We start from the raw sequence: 17,461 nt of genomic DNA on the forward strand, positions 1-17,461 counted from the left end.
TCTATCGAAAAGCCTTTGGGAGGTGCAAACATAAAGGTGGTTGATGATCCTTTGTTGGCACAAGCACACCGATGTGTTCTAATGAACACCCCTGAAATCCAAATATATATCGAGTAAGTTGTTAATTTTTCAAAAAAATATTACTATTGTATTATTAGATTAATATACTGGTTTTTAAATCTTAATATGTCTCACTGTAGGGAGCATATGCATTATTTGGCATCAAGAAACCCCTATAAGGCAAAAACAAATCTGTGGTTGCAAAATGAACACATACGAACATTTTCTGGTTGGTTACAAGCAAAGGTTAGAATTACTTAACTAAATACAATATAGGATATAAACTTAACAAGATTTTTCTGCATGTTACTAATGACTGTACTTGTTAAATTAATTTATAAGTGGCACATGATAAAGCAAATAATGTGCCGATTGACGAAATAGTGTGCTGGTTAGCAAACAAACCACGCTCAAGCGTGGTGACCTTCTCTGGCTACGAGATAAATGGCTTCAATTTTACAACGAGGGACCGGGACTGTAATCGTGTGACCCAAAATAGTGGTGTTAGGGTTGTTGCTAACACTCTATAGATTTCAAGCTCAAAAGATAAAAGTCCTCATTTTGGAGACATGACGTTTTATGGAGTCATTGATGAGATTTGGTAGCTTGATTATCTAATGGTTAAAAAAACACTTTTCAAGTGTGATTGGGTAGATGATAGAGGGGTTTGCACTGACAATTTAGGTTTCACTGTAGTTGATTTAAATCGGATTGGCTATAAATCTGATTGCTTTATTCTGGCTTGTCATGCAAAGCAAGTATTTTATGTAAAGGACCAGCTAGATAATAATAAATCAATAGTTTGTTCAGTGACCGACAAAGCTTATAAGTTAAATGGGGAAAGATGTGAAGACGTGGATGTATTTTCTCCATTATCTAACAAACTTCCAGTATGTGAGTTGGATGAGAAAGATGATGAAGGAATTTATGACAAAAAAGATTGTGATGCTATTCCAATAGATATTGATTTAGAAAATCAGTGAATGCATTATTGTAGTTAGTTTCCAGCACCAATTTTCACAGTTTTCCAGTAAGTGATTTATTTATTTCATTATATGCTATTGCTCTTGTATTAACTTATTAATCTAAATGATATACTTATTTATTTTAATCATTTTCAGGATTGTAGGAGATGGCTGACGATGTTGAGTTCACTCTTCCGGAGCTCGACGGAAGACCAAGGAGAAGAAAACAAAAAAAAAAGGTTTGCAAAAATAAGAAGTTAGTCATGAAGCTGCAATTGAGTACAATTCTTATGGTGTTCTAGTTGGAAAGGGAAGAAATGATCTTAGGAGTTACATTGGAGTCATTGTACGTGAAACAATTTCAATTTTACTTAATGATTGGAGGCGTGTGCCACTGGAGATGAAGGAAACTTTGTGGGTTCATTTTCAGGTTTTGTTTTCTTGTTTCATAGTATGTTTAAAGATTTTATATAACTTCCAGATTTTTTTAAAGTTGTTTCTAATCCATGTTATTGGTTGACAGAAAAAATTCAAATTGAGCTTGAAATGCAAAAGCCAAGTATTAAAGTGGATGGGGGTTGCATCAAGAAACTTTCGATGTGAACTGCGAACTGAATTTGTTCTACCTAACAAGGACGATCGAAAGTCACTAAGGTTGCCTCCTATTGAATATCCAAGCATTAAAAAAGAAGATTGGAAACTTTTTGTTGACAAAGTTTTGTCTGAACAATTTCAGGTGTGTTGTTTGTTAATATTACCTGATTTAATTGTTGGTAGTTACTAATAATCAGTGGTAACTTTTTGTTCTTCATATAAACTGTTTGTGCAGGAAAAAAGTAAGAAGGTAAAAGACAAAAGAGCAAAGCATGTCTACAACCATCGCTTGGGTAGCACAGGATATGGTGGCATGTTGTATAGAAAAGTAAGTGTGGTAATATGGAGTAATTACAGTAACATAAGTAATCTAATGCGTATAATATAATAGAATCAATTATTTATGTTTTATGTCACCTTGTAACAGAAAAAGGAGAGTGGAGTTTCTGAGCGGGAGATTGATCGCAGTGAAGCTTGGTTAATGGCACGAGCAGACCGAGATGGCAAATATGCTTCTGATGTGACGCCAATTGCTGAGAAAATAGTAAGTCACTTGTATACTTAATTCTTATGAATTTTCTTTATAATATGTGTGTGTGGGGGTAGATATTTACGTACATATATACTGCTTTTTATAATAATTGTATGGCAACATTTACAATTGACAGAAACTCAGTAAGATTTCATCAGAACTTATTTCTTCGCATATAAAAAGGTTAAAACTTGTTTGAGGTGTTATCTTGTAATATTTTCTGTAGTTTCAATTTGAACTGTATATGGATTTGCTCTTTGTTAAAGATTCAAGAAGGATATTAGTTTAGTTTAGCTGATGTCTTGTACTCGTAATTGCGGATTTACAATATTTTTTTTTTTGTAGAATGAGCTGAAGGGTCAGGTTGAACAAGGAACATTCCAATCACAAGGGTCACATGACATTCTAGGTGAAGCTCTTCAGAAGCAGCCAATTGGAAGTAGGGTGCAAGGAGTGGGGCAATTCGTCACCCCATCTATGTACTTTCATGTCCCTGATGCCACTGAGTTAGCAAGAGCAAGAAAGATGTATCAAGAGAGTTTCCAATTCATGTCTGCTCAATTAGAACGCATGAATGAAAGGTTAAATGCGTACAACAATACTGAAGTTGGAAGTTCTAACTTTCCTAAGCCCAAAACTTCCACTGGTGTTCAGATTGACAATGATCAACAATCCCCTGAAACTCTTAGAAAAAGAAAGGTATATGGCCTGTTACATGTCATTATTTTATTTCCATTTGTATATGCATGTATTACTACTAATGGTATGTATTTTGATTATTGCATAGGCTGATTTCCCATCGGGTAAGTCGACTCCAAAATCTGTTAAGAGTAAAATCAAGGACAGTCCCACCACAATTTCCCAAGCAACTCCTCAACAAACCCCCGAAAAAGTAGAGTGTGAAATTACTTCAAAGCCCACACCGAGAAGATCTCCTCGACTAACTCCTAAAGTACTAGATAGTCAGTTCTCCTGTCATGACAAAGTACCCAACAAAGAACCACCAGTCATCAGACCAGCAGAAGTAGCCAAAAAAGAACCCAGAGTCATCAGACCAGCAGAATAGCCAAAAAAGAACCCTGAGTCATCAGACCAGTAGCAAAAGACCTCAATGTACGTGTGAAGAATACACGGGTAGCAGCACTATCAAGAAAGAATGACGGGAGTGAATATATGAACATGTTTACCATGTTCATCGATAATTCTTTACCTCGGTTGATCAAGATTCTGCATGACACAGCAACCTTTGGTGAAATTTGGGAAACACACTTGGACAAAATGATTTGTGCTGAAATCATCGAGTTTAAAGAGGTCTCAAACTGCATCATTAACATATGGATCAAGTACGGTAATCATAACTTATGTTTTAGTAAACTTGGCCCTATTATTTTGTTTCCTATATTCAAACTTACTTCGTTATATATATTTTTTTCCTCTTAGACACCTGTATGAGGAGATGGAGAGCAATGGAAGTACTAAACAGTTCAGTTTGGGCTTTTTGAGAAGCTATATCCAAGGGTCAGCTTCAAAGACATGACTCAATACATTTCAAAACTGTTAGGCTTGGCAGAATTGGGACAAGTCATCGTATTCCCGTATAACCCTGGGTATAACCTTTTTCATTTGCTAGTTATATTCTTTAATTTGTAGATTAATCACTTTTACTTGTAATTCATGTGTGAGAACAATTTTTACTTTGGTTAGTGCCCACTGGGTGTTATTGGCAATTGATATGGTGAGACGTACAACCTATTACCTTGATCCTTTGGAAGGTAGTCCTGATGAAGAGCTAATGCAGATTGTCAACCAGTTAAGTTTGTTATTTTTATCTTTGATCATGCTATTTTATTTTTATGTCTTATGCTAATTATTTGCTAACGTTAGCTATGTCTCTTAATTGTAGGGGGATTCGAATACATCAGAGTTTAAATTCTGATACAAAGGCCAATGTTCAATGGATACCTGTCAAGGTAAAAATCAGACAAACCTAACTAATTATTGTTAACGTACAGTAAAAAATTAATGTAATTTTGATCTTGTAGTGTCCAAGGCAGCCGAGCAGCTTTGAATGTGGTTACTATGTGATGAAATACATGCAAGATATCATCACAAATGTGAACGTTCTGAAAAATAATGTAAGTATTGAAAATGATTTTTACAATACTGCATCATATTGTTTTAATTTATTGTGAAATGAATCAGCTCAAACACCTGTGTGCTTTTTTACAGCTATCTTTTTATTGCGTATTGTATGCATTTTATAAACTGTGGGACTGGGTCCGATATGCTAGATGTCGAGTAATTTTTGGTTAATAATTGAATGTAATGCCCATATTAAGTATTAAAACAAGAAATATATATTTTGATATGAGTAGAAAAATTAATAATAAAATTTTCCTAACAACTTGTTAGTGGGGATGTGCTATGGTGTCGTTGCTTGTACTTTACTTTGATGAGGATAAGTTGTCATCCTAATTAAGGTTTTGTATCTACATCCATATTTGTATTAAATCGCGTACTGTTGGGGTTCACAAGTTGCTTCGGCTATCAAATATTGTTGTTGTTGGGGTTCACAAGTTGTTTTTTTTTTTTTTTGGAATTACCATGATCAGGATGTTCAGTATTTACCTATATAATTTTGGATAAAACAGTAACATTGTTGGAGTTTATTTGTTGGCTTTAATTGTTAACACACAAATATATTTAAATGAATGATAATTAAGTAGTTTAGTCAAGGATTTTCGGTGAATAACTTGTTGTTTTAAAATTAAGTTCAAGGGAGTTGAGGAATACACTGTCAAGGACCTCTCGCGACTTCGTGATCAGTGGGCTACATACGTTGCCAAGTTAATTACAGCCTACAATCGCGAGGTAACATACAAGTAATTTATGATTATTTTTCCTTAAAACAAATCTGTGACTTATTTTTTGTGGTGTGCTAATTGATTTTATATACTTGTAGGTGGAAAAAAAATGAAGGCATATGCGGACTCCAAAATCAGTGACATTGTTATCTGTTTTTTCTTCTTGGCTAAATTTTCCGAAATTAATTTAGTACTTTATCATGTATACTACTTGTTCAACGCTTAATTTAGTACTTGAACTTGTTTTTTACCCCCAAACAATGATGTATTTGAACTATTTTAATTTAACTGATGTATTTGAAATGTGTATTATGTGAATTGCATTACAAGATCTGGTATGTTTAATATATTTTGGGTTTATTTTAATTGTAAAATAAACATGAATAATGTGATTAAAAAAAATAAAACACAACCGGTATAGCACCGTTAATACTGACACTAATTATTTAAATGACGATAAGAATTTTTTATGTTACTGAGTCAGTAGATTCCTGATACTGTAGTCACATAAATCAATGACATGTAAATAGTATCATTAAATGCTACCGCGATTGAGTCACTATCCTTGTGACTCTTTAGTGACACAAAATACTAACATAGAAATAGTATCAACTGATACTAACATCATAGTATCACTATGGTGGTGATACTATAGTGACACAAAATACTGACGCAAAAATCAATGACACCAAAGATTAGTGTCAGTGTGTTCTGGCTTGAGTATTACTGACACAATTAACAAGTGTCAGCAAAAGTAATTACTGACACTAAATTGGTGTCAGTAAAGCCCATTTTTCTAGTAGTGGTAATTACTATGTTATTGTGCTGTTCAAAATAAAAATGTATTACATATCTTTTTACCATGAAGATTTTAGAATATGCCTCTTGCTGTAATAAAACCATATCTAAAACATATATTATTGCAACAATTAAACTTTATATTTTATAATTACACGATCATTTTCAGAATAAATAAAAACTGCTTTCTATCATTGAGCTCACGTGGCTTGCTCTGACTGATTGACTTGTGAGCTAACTCACGAATGATAGTTTGCCACGTGGAAGCCACCCCCAACCCCCTTGCATGGGATGCACGAAGAACGTAATCGTATGGGGCTGGGGGAACTCTTTTTGTAACACCCCAATTCCCCTAACAAGGTATTATGGTGAAATTGAAGTGAAACTGCATTTCATCATTCTCATTTATAAAATCTTCAAAATAATACCCAACAACAAATGTTTTAAACCTCAAAAAAAAATAATGAAATAACGTATTCTCAAATAAATATCATCCCTAAGGAAGCTAAAATATGCGTACCTTGTTAATGTAACATTATTCCCCAAAAGGAACCGAGCTCTTATTCTTCCTATTAAGACCATAAGCTCAAATTATCTAACTCTATCTGCAAAGATGTGGTAACGAGGGGTGAGCCGTCAACTCAGTAAGTAAATTCATGCACAATACTAAAAATCATTAAAATATAATTGATTGAATTTTGTACATATGCATAATAATAAGGGAAATTACCTTTGTAAATCATCATTTAGCAAAAATAAATCACAATAAAGTCATGCAAATACTTTAAACATAACAATAACATTTCAAACACATAAAACATAATTAGCTTATGCCACATAGTATCACCTGTAGACCTCGCGGGATTATTAACATTAACATCATATGTGCACAAAATCCGGCTAGCCTTCTATAACACAACATAATATAACATCACCATGGACAATGAGCCAAATCATTTAAAACTATCCTTGAACTTTTAATCATTTGTAAGCTTCCATAAATTACATTGAAATAATTGATAATTATTTCAAAGTATTTGACTTAAAATATTTTAATAAAGGTTTCTATTTTTAAGATAATTTATTACACAAGTATTTAATAAATAAAGTATTGTTGTACATAATATTTTAAAAAAGATTTTTACTTAACAAAATATTATAAAAGAGTTAAACAAATCAATTTCATATATTTTTCATTCAACATAATACATACCTCAAATAAAAGCAATTTATTAGTGAAATATATGTATCATACATTAATCTACTTATGTCGATCCTCAGCAATAAAAAAAAATAGTAACGTCAACCACGAGCTTACCCTTGTCCTAAAACATCAAGACACATTCTTATCAATATTATTACTCATTCTGACCTTGATATAAATCTAACATGACCAAGCCTAATCATAAGCACTAAATCATCAAAGCTAGTCTAAACCTGACCATCTTATACATGATGATTTTTACCAAGCTAATCATCTGTTGGAAAATTGTAAAAATTATAAAAAGAAACTATAAACGCGTGTAGCATTTCATATAAAAATTGAAAAAAATGAATAAAAGTCAGAAACATAATGCAAAAGAATTTTACATGTAAATATCCACATTGTCCAACAGTGATAAAAACAAAGGTTGCCAAATTAGAAAATTTGTAAAATATTTAATGAAACTCATAGAACCATTTGAGTTTACAATACTAGAAACATCAAGAAACAATACGTCAAATTTCTAGAATTTTTCAGGATGTAAAACTGTTTTAAACGAACTTATATTAAGAGACCAGTAAACCTATCCATAAACTTTTAGGTCTGTGTTTTGCACTTCAAAAATTCATAACTTAATGTTAACTCAATGAAAATTAGTCAAATGAACTTTAAATCATAGAGGATTCACAATATTATATGAATATAATTTTATAAGTCATATAAAACCTTTTAATAAGCCAACCCAATTTTACCATCAGCCATTGCAATTTTGGAATGCACTCTCCAAAATTACAGCAGCCCAACATAACGATTTTTAATAATTTTTATACTCAACCAAAAATTATGAAATTAAACATATGGCAAATAGACATAATGAGGATTAGAAAAAGAAATCAACATGATATTTAGAGATCATTTGTGTAGTCAGAAATATCCATGAATGCAGACATGCTGCTAAAAATTAGAATTTTCCAGCACCACGGTTCAAATTCTGAAAATTTACAATAAATTGGTTACTTGGAATCTCTTTGCACAAAATACATCATTGAAAACCTAAAATTCGTGCAGAAATTAAATAAAAATAAAGGAAAATATAGTAATCAAATCACACTGCTCATGCCTCATGATGCCTATCTAGTTATTTATGATAAAGAAAACAAATATCAGAGAGCATGCATTAAAAAAATATAAATACCTCAAAATTTCTTTCAAATTGCATAAAAGAAAACCTTTGAATTCTTTGTTTTTATATGTTTCTTTGATTAAAGAGTTTTAAATTGTAGGGATATATGAAGAGTCGAAGTTTTATAAAAATATTGCTTTTATAAAAAAATATACGATAAAGACAGTAATCCCTCATAATTTATTTTAAAAAATAAATAAAAAGAAAAAAAATTATACCTTATCTCAAATAATGCTAATTAAAATAAATTCACACAAATAAAAGACAAAAAATTAAATAGATAAACATAAATAAATTCAAACAAACAAGGAACTAGTGTAACACTTTTCTTAAAAGTTTATTTCATTTTTTATGCTAATTATCTATTACAAGCAACGACTATGACGGCGATGTAATTGATTAATTAATATGGAATGCTTTTAGCAGAAAGGAGAGAAAAGCAATTAAGCAATTGATTAATTAACTAGAGGGCCTTTTTCTTCTTCTTCCTTCGCTTCCCCCCCGCACCAACCACCCCCCCCCCCCGGGGGCCCAAAACTGCAGTCATAATTAAAAAGAACCGCCGATTACTTCTCCATTTTTCGCTCCACATATGAAGTCCTAGGCTCCAAGTCATGTTGCACCTTCTAAAATTTTAAAGAAGTGTTTGTTGTAACTTTTCGCAGAGTGTCACAATTTCTTTTTCTAAATAATTAAAATTTATTAATTGAATTTGTTACATAATATTATTCTTGCTAAAAAGACCAAAATACAATACATAAAATTGCACCATGATGCCATGCTCTGAAGAGTCAACAGTGTAGGCAAAACCCATAAAACCAGCGAAACTTGAGAGCAAAATTAATAATTTTCACAACGTTTACTAGGAAACTTAGAGGATATGTTTATACAGATTCAAATCCAATTATGTAAACTAGCACGAGATATAAATAGTGAAAAAGGTTTAAAGAATTAGAAATTAACAATAATAACGTGACAGTAATACAATAATGCCACGTATGTTTGTGAGAGTTTATACTGGTGGTATTACTCAGTTAATAAGATATTTAAAGAACTCATATATATCTCTTTTAATTACAATTACAGCTTTTTAAAGATTAGTTGTGTATATGCAACATTCTTTGATAAATGAATTTGAAATTTAGCTCCCTTAACTATGTATGCTGTATTTTGACTAGCTGTTGCCATAAAATGTTCATTTCTAGTTATTTTTTTGCATAATGGACATAAACAAAATTATTCAAAGGCTGCAATTTGAAGCAATAAGAAGAAATAGTCCACAAATGAATAGATTGATCCACATGAACTGAGGAAACAAAATGTCAAAAAGAAGCATAGGTTGCCATTTCAAGCAACAAGGGGAAATAGTTCATAAATGTGTTCCGCAGGAATTGCCTGATCTTGTGGGCATAATATGGGCATAATTTTACATAGCAAGGGAAAAGCTGAAAATAGATAAACACTTTTTCAGTTTTTCTGTTAGAACTGCCTTTGAATCTCCACTGATCATACAAAGTTACAAACCATGTACGTGCACTTGTCCTTTGTATGTATCTGTAGCCTTCTGTCGTCAAATATATATTATCCAAGTCTCAAGTAAGGGCATTTAAGTAAATAAAGTTTGTATTAGTTAAAGCAAAAATAATCTCTTCCAAAATTCGGTGCTTGCAGCCTGCTTTCACTCAATTCAAATCCTATAAATAGCCCCATTAAATCGTTTCAAATTCCATCCACCATACTGTCAATTCTCAACTTCTCTATCCTTAACTTCCCTTCTGCTTCTCTTATTCCTATCATCAAATTAACTTTTCAAGCAAATGGCAAAATCAATGTCTTTGCATATTCTTTTAGTACTAATATTCTTGATTCTCTTCGTTAGTTCATCTTCAGCAATTCCAATGGTCACTTACAGTGTGATCAGCTTGGGAACCAAATCTGATGGCCAGACTGACACGACGAAAGCCTTTCTAGCTGCATGGGCTAAAGCTTGTGGCTCAACCGCGGACTCAACCATTTACGTGCCACCTGGGAGGTACTTGCTACACAATGTTGTGTTTCAAGGCCAAAGCAGGAACAATGACATTACCATACGTTTTGATGGGACTCTTGGCTCCATCCGATTATCGGATCATTGGAGATGCTGGAAACTGGGTTTTATTTGAGCATGTTAATGGCGTTTATATTGATGGTGGCATCCTTGATGGCCAAGGTGCTGGCTTGTGGGCTTGTAAACGATTAGGCAATAATAATTGCCCTAGCGGTGCCACGGTAAGTCGGAAGATTGTTACTTTTAATAATAGTCATAAATTAAGTGGCTTTCGGTTTTGGTTATTCTCCTCAGATTAAAATAATTAATAACGCTCCTTCTTGTGTAAATTAGCAGATACTGGGCTTTAGCAACTCAAACAACATTCTGATTAACGGATTAACATCCCAAAATAGCCAGATGTTTCATGTTGTCATAGATGGATCTCACAATGTGAAAGTACAAGGGATGAGAGTCTCGGCCTCAGGAAATAGCCCTAACACCGATGGCATTCATGTTCAATCATCAAGTGATGTCACAATTTTGAACGCTAGAATTGGGACTGGAGATGATTGTGTATCAGTTGGCCCTGGCACCACCAATTTACGGATTGAAAACGTTGCTTGTGACCCTGGCCATGGGATCAGGTAGAGAATGAAGAACATGCATGATGGTTTATTTATAGCATTTTATTCTTTTTTACGTCATAATATTTAGTGCCGATTAAATTGGACTATTGTGAATTCGTTGCAGCATTGGTAGCTTAGGCAAAGAGCTACATGAGGCTGGAGTGCAAAATGTGACAGTAAAATATGTGACATTCACAGGAACTGAAAATGGATTAAGTCCTGGGGAAGACCAAACACTGGATTTTCCAGGAATATTCTTTTCCAACATGTTGTTATGAAGAATGTCGATAATCCCATCGTAATTGATCAAAACTACTGTCGTGACAACAAGAATTGCCCTGGAAAGGTATTATATTTATCACTGGTTCTAATGTGAGAATTCGACGACGTTGATGTGAATAAAATTCAACTTATTAATTATAATTTTTACGTTCAACAGGCATCAGGGGTTAAAATCAGTGATGTAACATACCAAGATATTCATGGAACATCTGCAACAGAAGTTGTTGTAAAGTTTCATTGCAGTCAAAAGTATCCATGCTCGGGCATAAACTTGAGCATGTGAAGCTCATTTACAAGAATCAACCAGCTGAAGCATCATGTAGGAATGCTGATGGATCAGCCTCTGGTTTTGTTCAGCCAAATAGTTGCTTGAGGTTGTGATGAATAAATTAGTTCTTGCGTTAAATTGCATTTTTTTTAATGAGCCCAGGAATGTTTTATGGGCCTGTGTGAGGAAGCCTATTGGGCTTTCTTGGACGATGCTTATACAATTTGCCTTATAAGACGAAATCCAAACTTTATTCTTTTTTTTTTGGAACTACAAACTTTATTCTTTTGTACTCAACGAAATGCAGTCATACATTTTGCATAACATAATCTTATTGCAGTAATCAAACTATTAAACTTAACTTTTCCAAATTAAACCAAATTGAAATTGTCACATTTCTTTTCCCTAATAATCAAAAAATTTATTTTAAAAAATTATCAATTAAACTTACACACATATTATATGAGACTCAAACCTAAGACCTAAGTTTTAGTAAGGTTGCTTCCTAACCAGTGGAGTTCGACCTTAATCTATAATAATGAAAACATATTAATTGAGTTTGTTATGTATTCCTGCTAAAAATGCAACAAAATAACATCATAATAAGACTGGCTTTAAAGGATTGTGAGCCTTAGGCGAATTTTTTCATTTTTTTTGGTCTTTATACATTCAACAACATCAACTCTCGAACGAATGTAAAATAACCTAAAGTTTTTTTTTTTTGTATTACACAAGCCATATATCAATATAAAAATTAAAATAAATTAAATTGATAAAAAATGAGAATAATAATAATTTAAAATAAATAATGAAAAAAGCACCTGGAAGTTGTTTAACTGAGATGAATGTGATGATTAGTTGATAGCAATAGATTTCTTAGGAAAACAAATCTTATTTTTGGATAATTATAAATGAGAGTAATAATAGGGAGATATCTAAAAAATAGGCTTTCTTATATACATAACTTAGATAAAATCTTAGAAATCTTAGAAGAATAATTATTTATTAGTGTGTTAATTAAACAAATGTCAAATATTAGGTCTCTCTAAAATTTGGAGTCTTAAGAGACCACCTAGTTCACTTGGTGCTAAAGCTGCCTCTGATGACATGCCCTGAAAGAGACAAGAACAGACAAAAGCCATAAAACTAGCCAAACTTGATAGTGAAATTAATAATTTTCCACAACTCATGGTAGGAAACTTAGAGCATATAATCATAAAGATTTAAATTCAATCATATAAACTAATATGAGACATAATCAGTGAAAAAGTTTTTTAAAAAATTAGAAATTAGAAATTCGAAATTGATAACATGCCGTAAGACAATAATGCCACATATGTTTATGAGAATTTGTAGTTTATGTACTGCATACATGTCCCCTCTAATAATTACAGCTTCTTGATGATTAGTTGTGTCTATGCTATTTATATTCTTTTAAATATAAGAATCTAAATTATTTCCCCTAATGTGTGATATATTTTTGGCAGGCTGTGGCAACAAAATGTTAATGTAACAAGGCCACATATGTTTGTGAGAATTTATACTTGTGGTATTACTCAATTATTATAGTTTATGTACTCCACATACGTACATATATATATATACATCTCATCCTAATATCGAGTAGTTCATACTGATATTGTTGTCTTCCTAAAAATTAAATTAAGCGTAGAAGTCCCTTAATTACAAAAACAATTTTGCAGCGGAAGAAAAACTAACCTTAGAGAATTTCCTAGAACTACATCCACTACAAGAAAAAGTATCTACTATCACAGTCCTCTGTGTGATAGTTTTTGGTCTGGAGGCCTACAACAATAGAATCGTGATAGATTTAGTTTCTGTCATACACTTATGACATAGCTGTGATAGACATATCGTTTGTCAAGAAATTATGATATATTGGTGATATGAATATCATATATCAAGAAATTATGATAGACTAGTGATAAATTATTTGACTATCAAGAATGAAAGACTGATTTTTTATGTTGACTTTAATTGCGCGGGTTTGACTTAATTTTTAAAAATATTATATTACTAAAATAGAAGTGAAACGATGCCGTCTCAGTTGTATGTTTCATAAGTTTGAGGAAAACAGAAACGTAAATAACAAAAAACAATTAATAAAACGTTGCGTTTTGTTAAGGGGGGAAACATTTTTGTGAGAAAAGAGGGAAATTTTTTTCTAAGTGTTCAGAAAATTTGCAAGCGTTATTGTGGAATCTCAAACTCGATTAGCACACTTACAGCAAACCCTCAAAGGCCAGCCATAGCAAACTAACGACACCCAAACACCCATAGTTTCAAAATCATTCTGGTTGTTTCACTGAATCATCTCTCTTTGCTGGGACGAAGTCAGTGCTAATCGAAACCCAAATTGGAATGAGAACAACATCCAGGGTACTTTTATTGACTGAAAAAAACCCAATAGCTTACCATGAAATAAGACCCAAATCGTTGTTGTCGAAGTTGAAACCCTAGGCTTGACTCTGAATTGAAGCTTCACACCCACTGGTGAGTCATTGCTGCATTTGCATGTATTTAATTTTGACTATTTATTCAACTTTTATGTAAAGTAGTAAATAATTTGTAAAAAATTGAAATGTATTTGCATGTATTGCATATATTTCGGTAATCAATTTACTAAATAATTTCCCAGGAAGATATAATTTTGTTAATTTTGAGTTCTGTTTTGAGTTGTAATCGTGCATTGCATAATGTTGTTAATTTTTTCTTATTCTAGGTAATTCTGAATTATATTCATGTATTTGTGTGTGAATTTTTTTTTCTAGCTATTTCTGATATTGAAGCTTCGTTAAGTTAAATGAGTGTTTGTGTATGAAGATGGTGATATTGGCTTGAAATGTCTATAATAAAGCTTGAGGAGGGATTCTTAGTAACTGATTCTGTTATGTAAAATTGAGGGATTCTCACATCTCATTGTCATCTATCTATGCATGTGGTGTTGTAGCTATTTTGCATCTGGTGGTATTATTGTTACTGTTGTTGTCTTGAGTCGTAACATTTGCGTGTCAAATATAAATAGTTGTGATTGCTGCATAAACGTGACAGTTCGATGTTCTTGATTTGTTGAAGGCATTGTATTAAGGTACTTGAAGCTTTTCTTTGTGTTTGCTTTCATTTTTGTTCTACTGATGTATATTATTTGAAGTTGTAGTTTATTATTTCTTCTTAGGCTTACTCATATGATTAATGTAATTTATTGGTACCTTTTTAGCCCTCTTGAATCCAAGGTTTGGAATTCTATCAACTGATCATTCAAAATATATTTCAGTAATCAATATTGTTGCTGGATTTGTACCTGGAATTGGATATAGCAGCAGATTATTGGGTTTAATCTGGTAAGTTCCATTTCTTATCCTCTATTATTTGACGTAGATTGAAGTTGTTATACACTTGCTTAAAATTTACATATCTTTAAATTTATAATTATGATACTATGTAATGTGTTTGTTGTGAGGTCTGTCTTATTTATTATATTTATAGTATAGTAGGAGAGTGAACTTTTGAAAAGTATGAAATTCAGTTTATCAGCTTTCTTGGTTGCTATATTTGTAATTTTGAAATTTGTTTAGTTCACATGGTGTTGTAACATTAGACAAATATTCTAAGTATGTACATTCTTTCTTTGTTTTATGTATATGTCAGGAACATTAATTATTAAGCCAGAAATGGATAAATCTTGGATTCAATGTAATCGATTATCGACAGAATATGAAGAGGGTGTCCAGAAATTTATAAATTTTGCTATAAAAAATGCTAGAGGCAGTAGCGTCATTAGGTGTCCATGCGTTGATTGTGGGAATTTATCATTTGAAACACTTACAACTGTAAAAGATAATTTATATATGCATGGTTTTGATGTGAAATATGACAATTGGTTTTGGCACGGGGAAGAGATTCATAAGAGTTCTTCTCCTCAAAGAGAAAATCATTTTCAGCAACAAAATATAGAGTTTGACAATGGTAATGAGTTAAAAATGGTTAATGATGCTTATAAGGGTTGTTGTGGGGACCCTAAGGCATTCAAAGAGTTGCTAGAACAGGCTGAGAAACCCTTGTACCTAGGATGCACAAAATTTACTAAGTTGTCCTTTTTAGTGAAATTGTTCAATGTGAAGGGTAGATTTGGGTGGTCTGACAGTAGCGTTTCTGCATTGTTGAGTGTTTTAGCAGATGCTTTCCCTAAAACTAATGAAATTCCAACCTCTATGTATGAGGCCAAAAAGACAATGTCAGCTTTGGGTTTAGAATATGTTAAAATTCATGCTTGCCCAAACGATTGTATACTCTACAGAAAAGAGTATGAAGGTCTTTTGGAATGTCCTACTTGTGGGTTATGTAGATGGAAGAAAAAGGATGGTACTGTAGACCAATATAGGAAAGGGGTTCCTGCAAAAACTTTATGGTATTTTCCTCTTATACCTAGGTTTAAGCGTTTCAGTCATCCGAAACTACTAGGGACTTGACTTGGCATGCAAATGAGAGGATGGTTGATGGTAAACTCCGACATCCGGCTGACTCACCATCTTAGAAGTTAGTAGATGAGAAATGGCCGATCTTTGCATCCGATCCTAGAAACCTTCGCCTAGCTCTATCAGCTAATGGAATCAATACACATAGCTCTTTTAGTAGTATATATAGCTACTGGCCAATAATTCTTATTACTTATAATCTTCCACTATGGTTGTGCATGAAACGAAAATTCATAATATTGTCCCTCTTGATTTCTGGTCCTCAACAACCGGGTTTAGACATTGATGTGTATTTGCAACCTCTTATTGAGGATTTGAAAACTTTATGGGATGTTGGGGTGGAGGCATATGATGCCTACAAAAATGAGTACTTTAATTTGCAGGCTGTATTACTATAGACAATAAATGACTTCCCGGCACACGGAAATTTAGCAGGATGTACTGTTAAAGGATACTATGCATGCCCATATTGTGGTGTAGAAACACCAAAATGTAGACTTAAACATAGTGGAAAAAATGTATACATTGGGCATCGACTTTGGCTTCCTCATGGTCATAAATTTCGGTTCCAAGCAAAAGCCTTTGACAATAGTGTGTGTGATGAAACCCCTCCAAAACTATTAAACGGGGAGGAAATTTTCCAGTTAGTCGAATCTATTGATAATAGATGGGGGAAAAGCAACAGTAAAAAGCGTAAAAGTGCGAACAATGATGATCTCGTGTGGTGGAAGAAGAAATCTATATTTTATAATTTAGAGTATTGGAAGCACTTGCTTGTGCGGCATCAATTAGATGTTATGCACATTGAAAAGAATGTGTGTGAGAACATCTACGGTACACTGCTATATATTCCTGGAAAGTCCAAAGATGGACTGAAGTCGAGGATGGATCTCTTGGAAATGAAAATTAGGCCCACCTTAGCACCACAAGTTAAAGGAAACAACAATCGTACATGGCTTCCTCCTGCTTGCCACACCTTAACTAAGGAGGAAAAAGCAAGATTCTGTGCAGCTTTGAAAAGTATCAAGGTTCCTACTGGATACTCTTCAAATATTAGGAATCTTGTGTCAAAAAAGGACTTTAAACTCCAGGGTCTTAAGTCTCATGACTGTCATGTTCTTATGCAATAACTTTTGCCAATTGCCGTAAGGTGTGTGCTGCCCAAACATGTCAAAGAAGCTATCATTAGGTTTTGTTTCTTCTTTAATTCGTTGTGTGCGACTGTGATTGATGTGACAATGCTAGATGAATTAGAGAAAAACATCGTAGAGACTTTGTGCTTGCTTGAAAAATGTTTTCCCCCTTCTTTTTTTGACATAATGGTTCATCTTACTATTCACTTAGTGAGTGAAGTTAGACAATGTGGTCCCATATATTTTGGGTGGATGTATCCTTTTGAGCGATACATGAAAACTCTAAAAGGCTATGTTCGAAACCGTAACTGTCCTGAGGGTTACATAGCGGAGAGTTATATTGCCGAGGAAGCATTAGAATTTTGTGCAGAATACTTGGAAAACATGCCCACAATTGGGGTTCCACCTGGACATGTGCAGAATTTAG

At 33.0% G+C, this 17,461-nt stretch overlaps 1 protein-coding gene and 1 pseudogene across 1 annotated transcript; both read left to right on the forward strand.

Moving 5' to 3' along the window:
- Positions 1 to 10,017: 10,017 nt before the first annotated feature.
- Positions 10,018 to 11,518, forward strand: LOC112100317 (annotated as a pseudogene).
- A 3,579-nt stretch (positions 11,519 to 15,097) lies between these two features.
- On the forward strand, positions 15,098 to 17,031 carry LOC112099786. Its single transcript, XM_024187258.1, has 2 exons — positions 15,098 to 15,788; positions 16,382 to 17,031. The coding sequence occupies exons 1-2, from the start codon at positions 15,098 to 15,100 to the stop codon at positions 17,029 to 17,031; spliced, it is 1,341 nt and encodes a 446-aa protein (XP_024043026.1).
- Positions 17,032 to 17,461: the final 430 nt, after the last annotated feature.

This window comes from Citrus clementina, unplaced genomic scaffold (assembly GCF_000493195.1).
Source record: "Citrus clementina cultivar Clemenules unplaced genomic scaffold, Citrus_clementina_v1.0 scaffold_3, whole genome shotgun sequence".
Taxonomy (NCBI): Eukaryota; Viridiplantae; Streptophyta; class Magnoliopsida; order Sapindales; family Rutaceae; genus Citrus; species Citrus x clementina.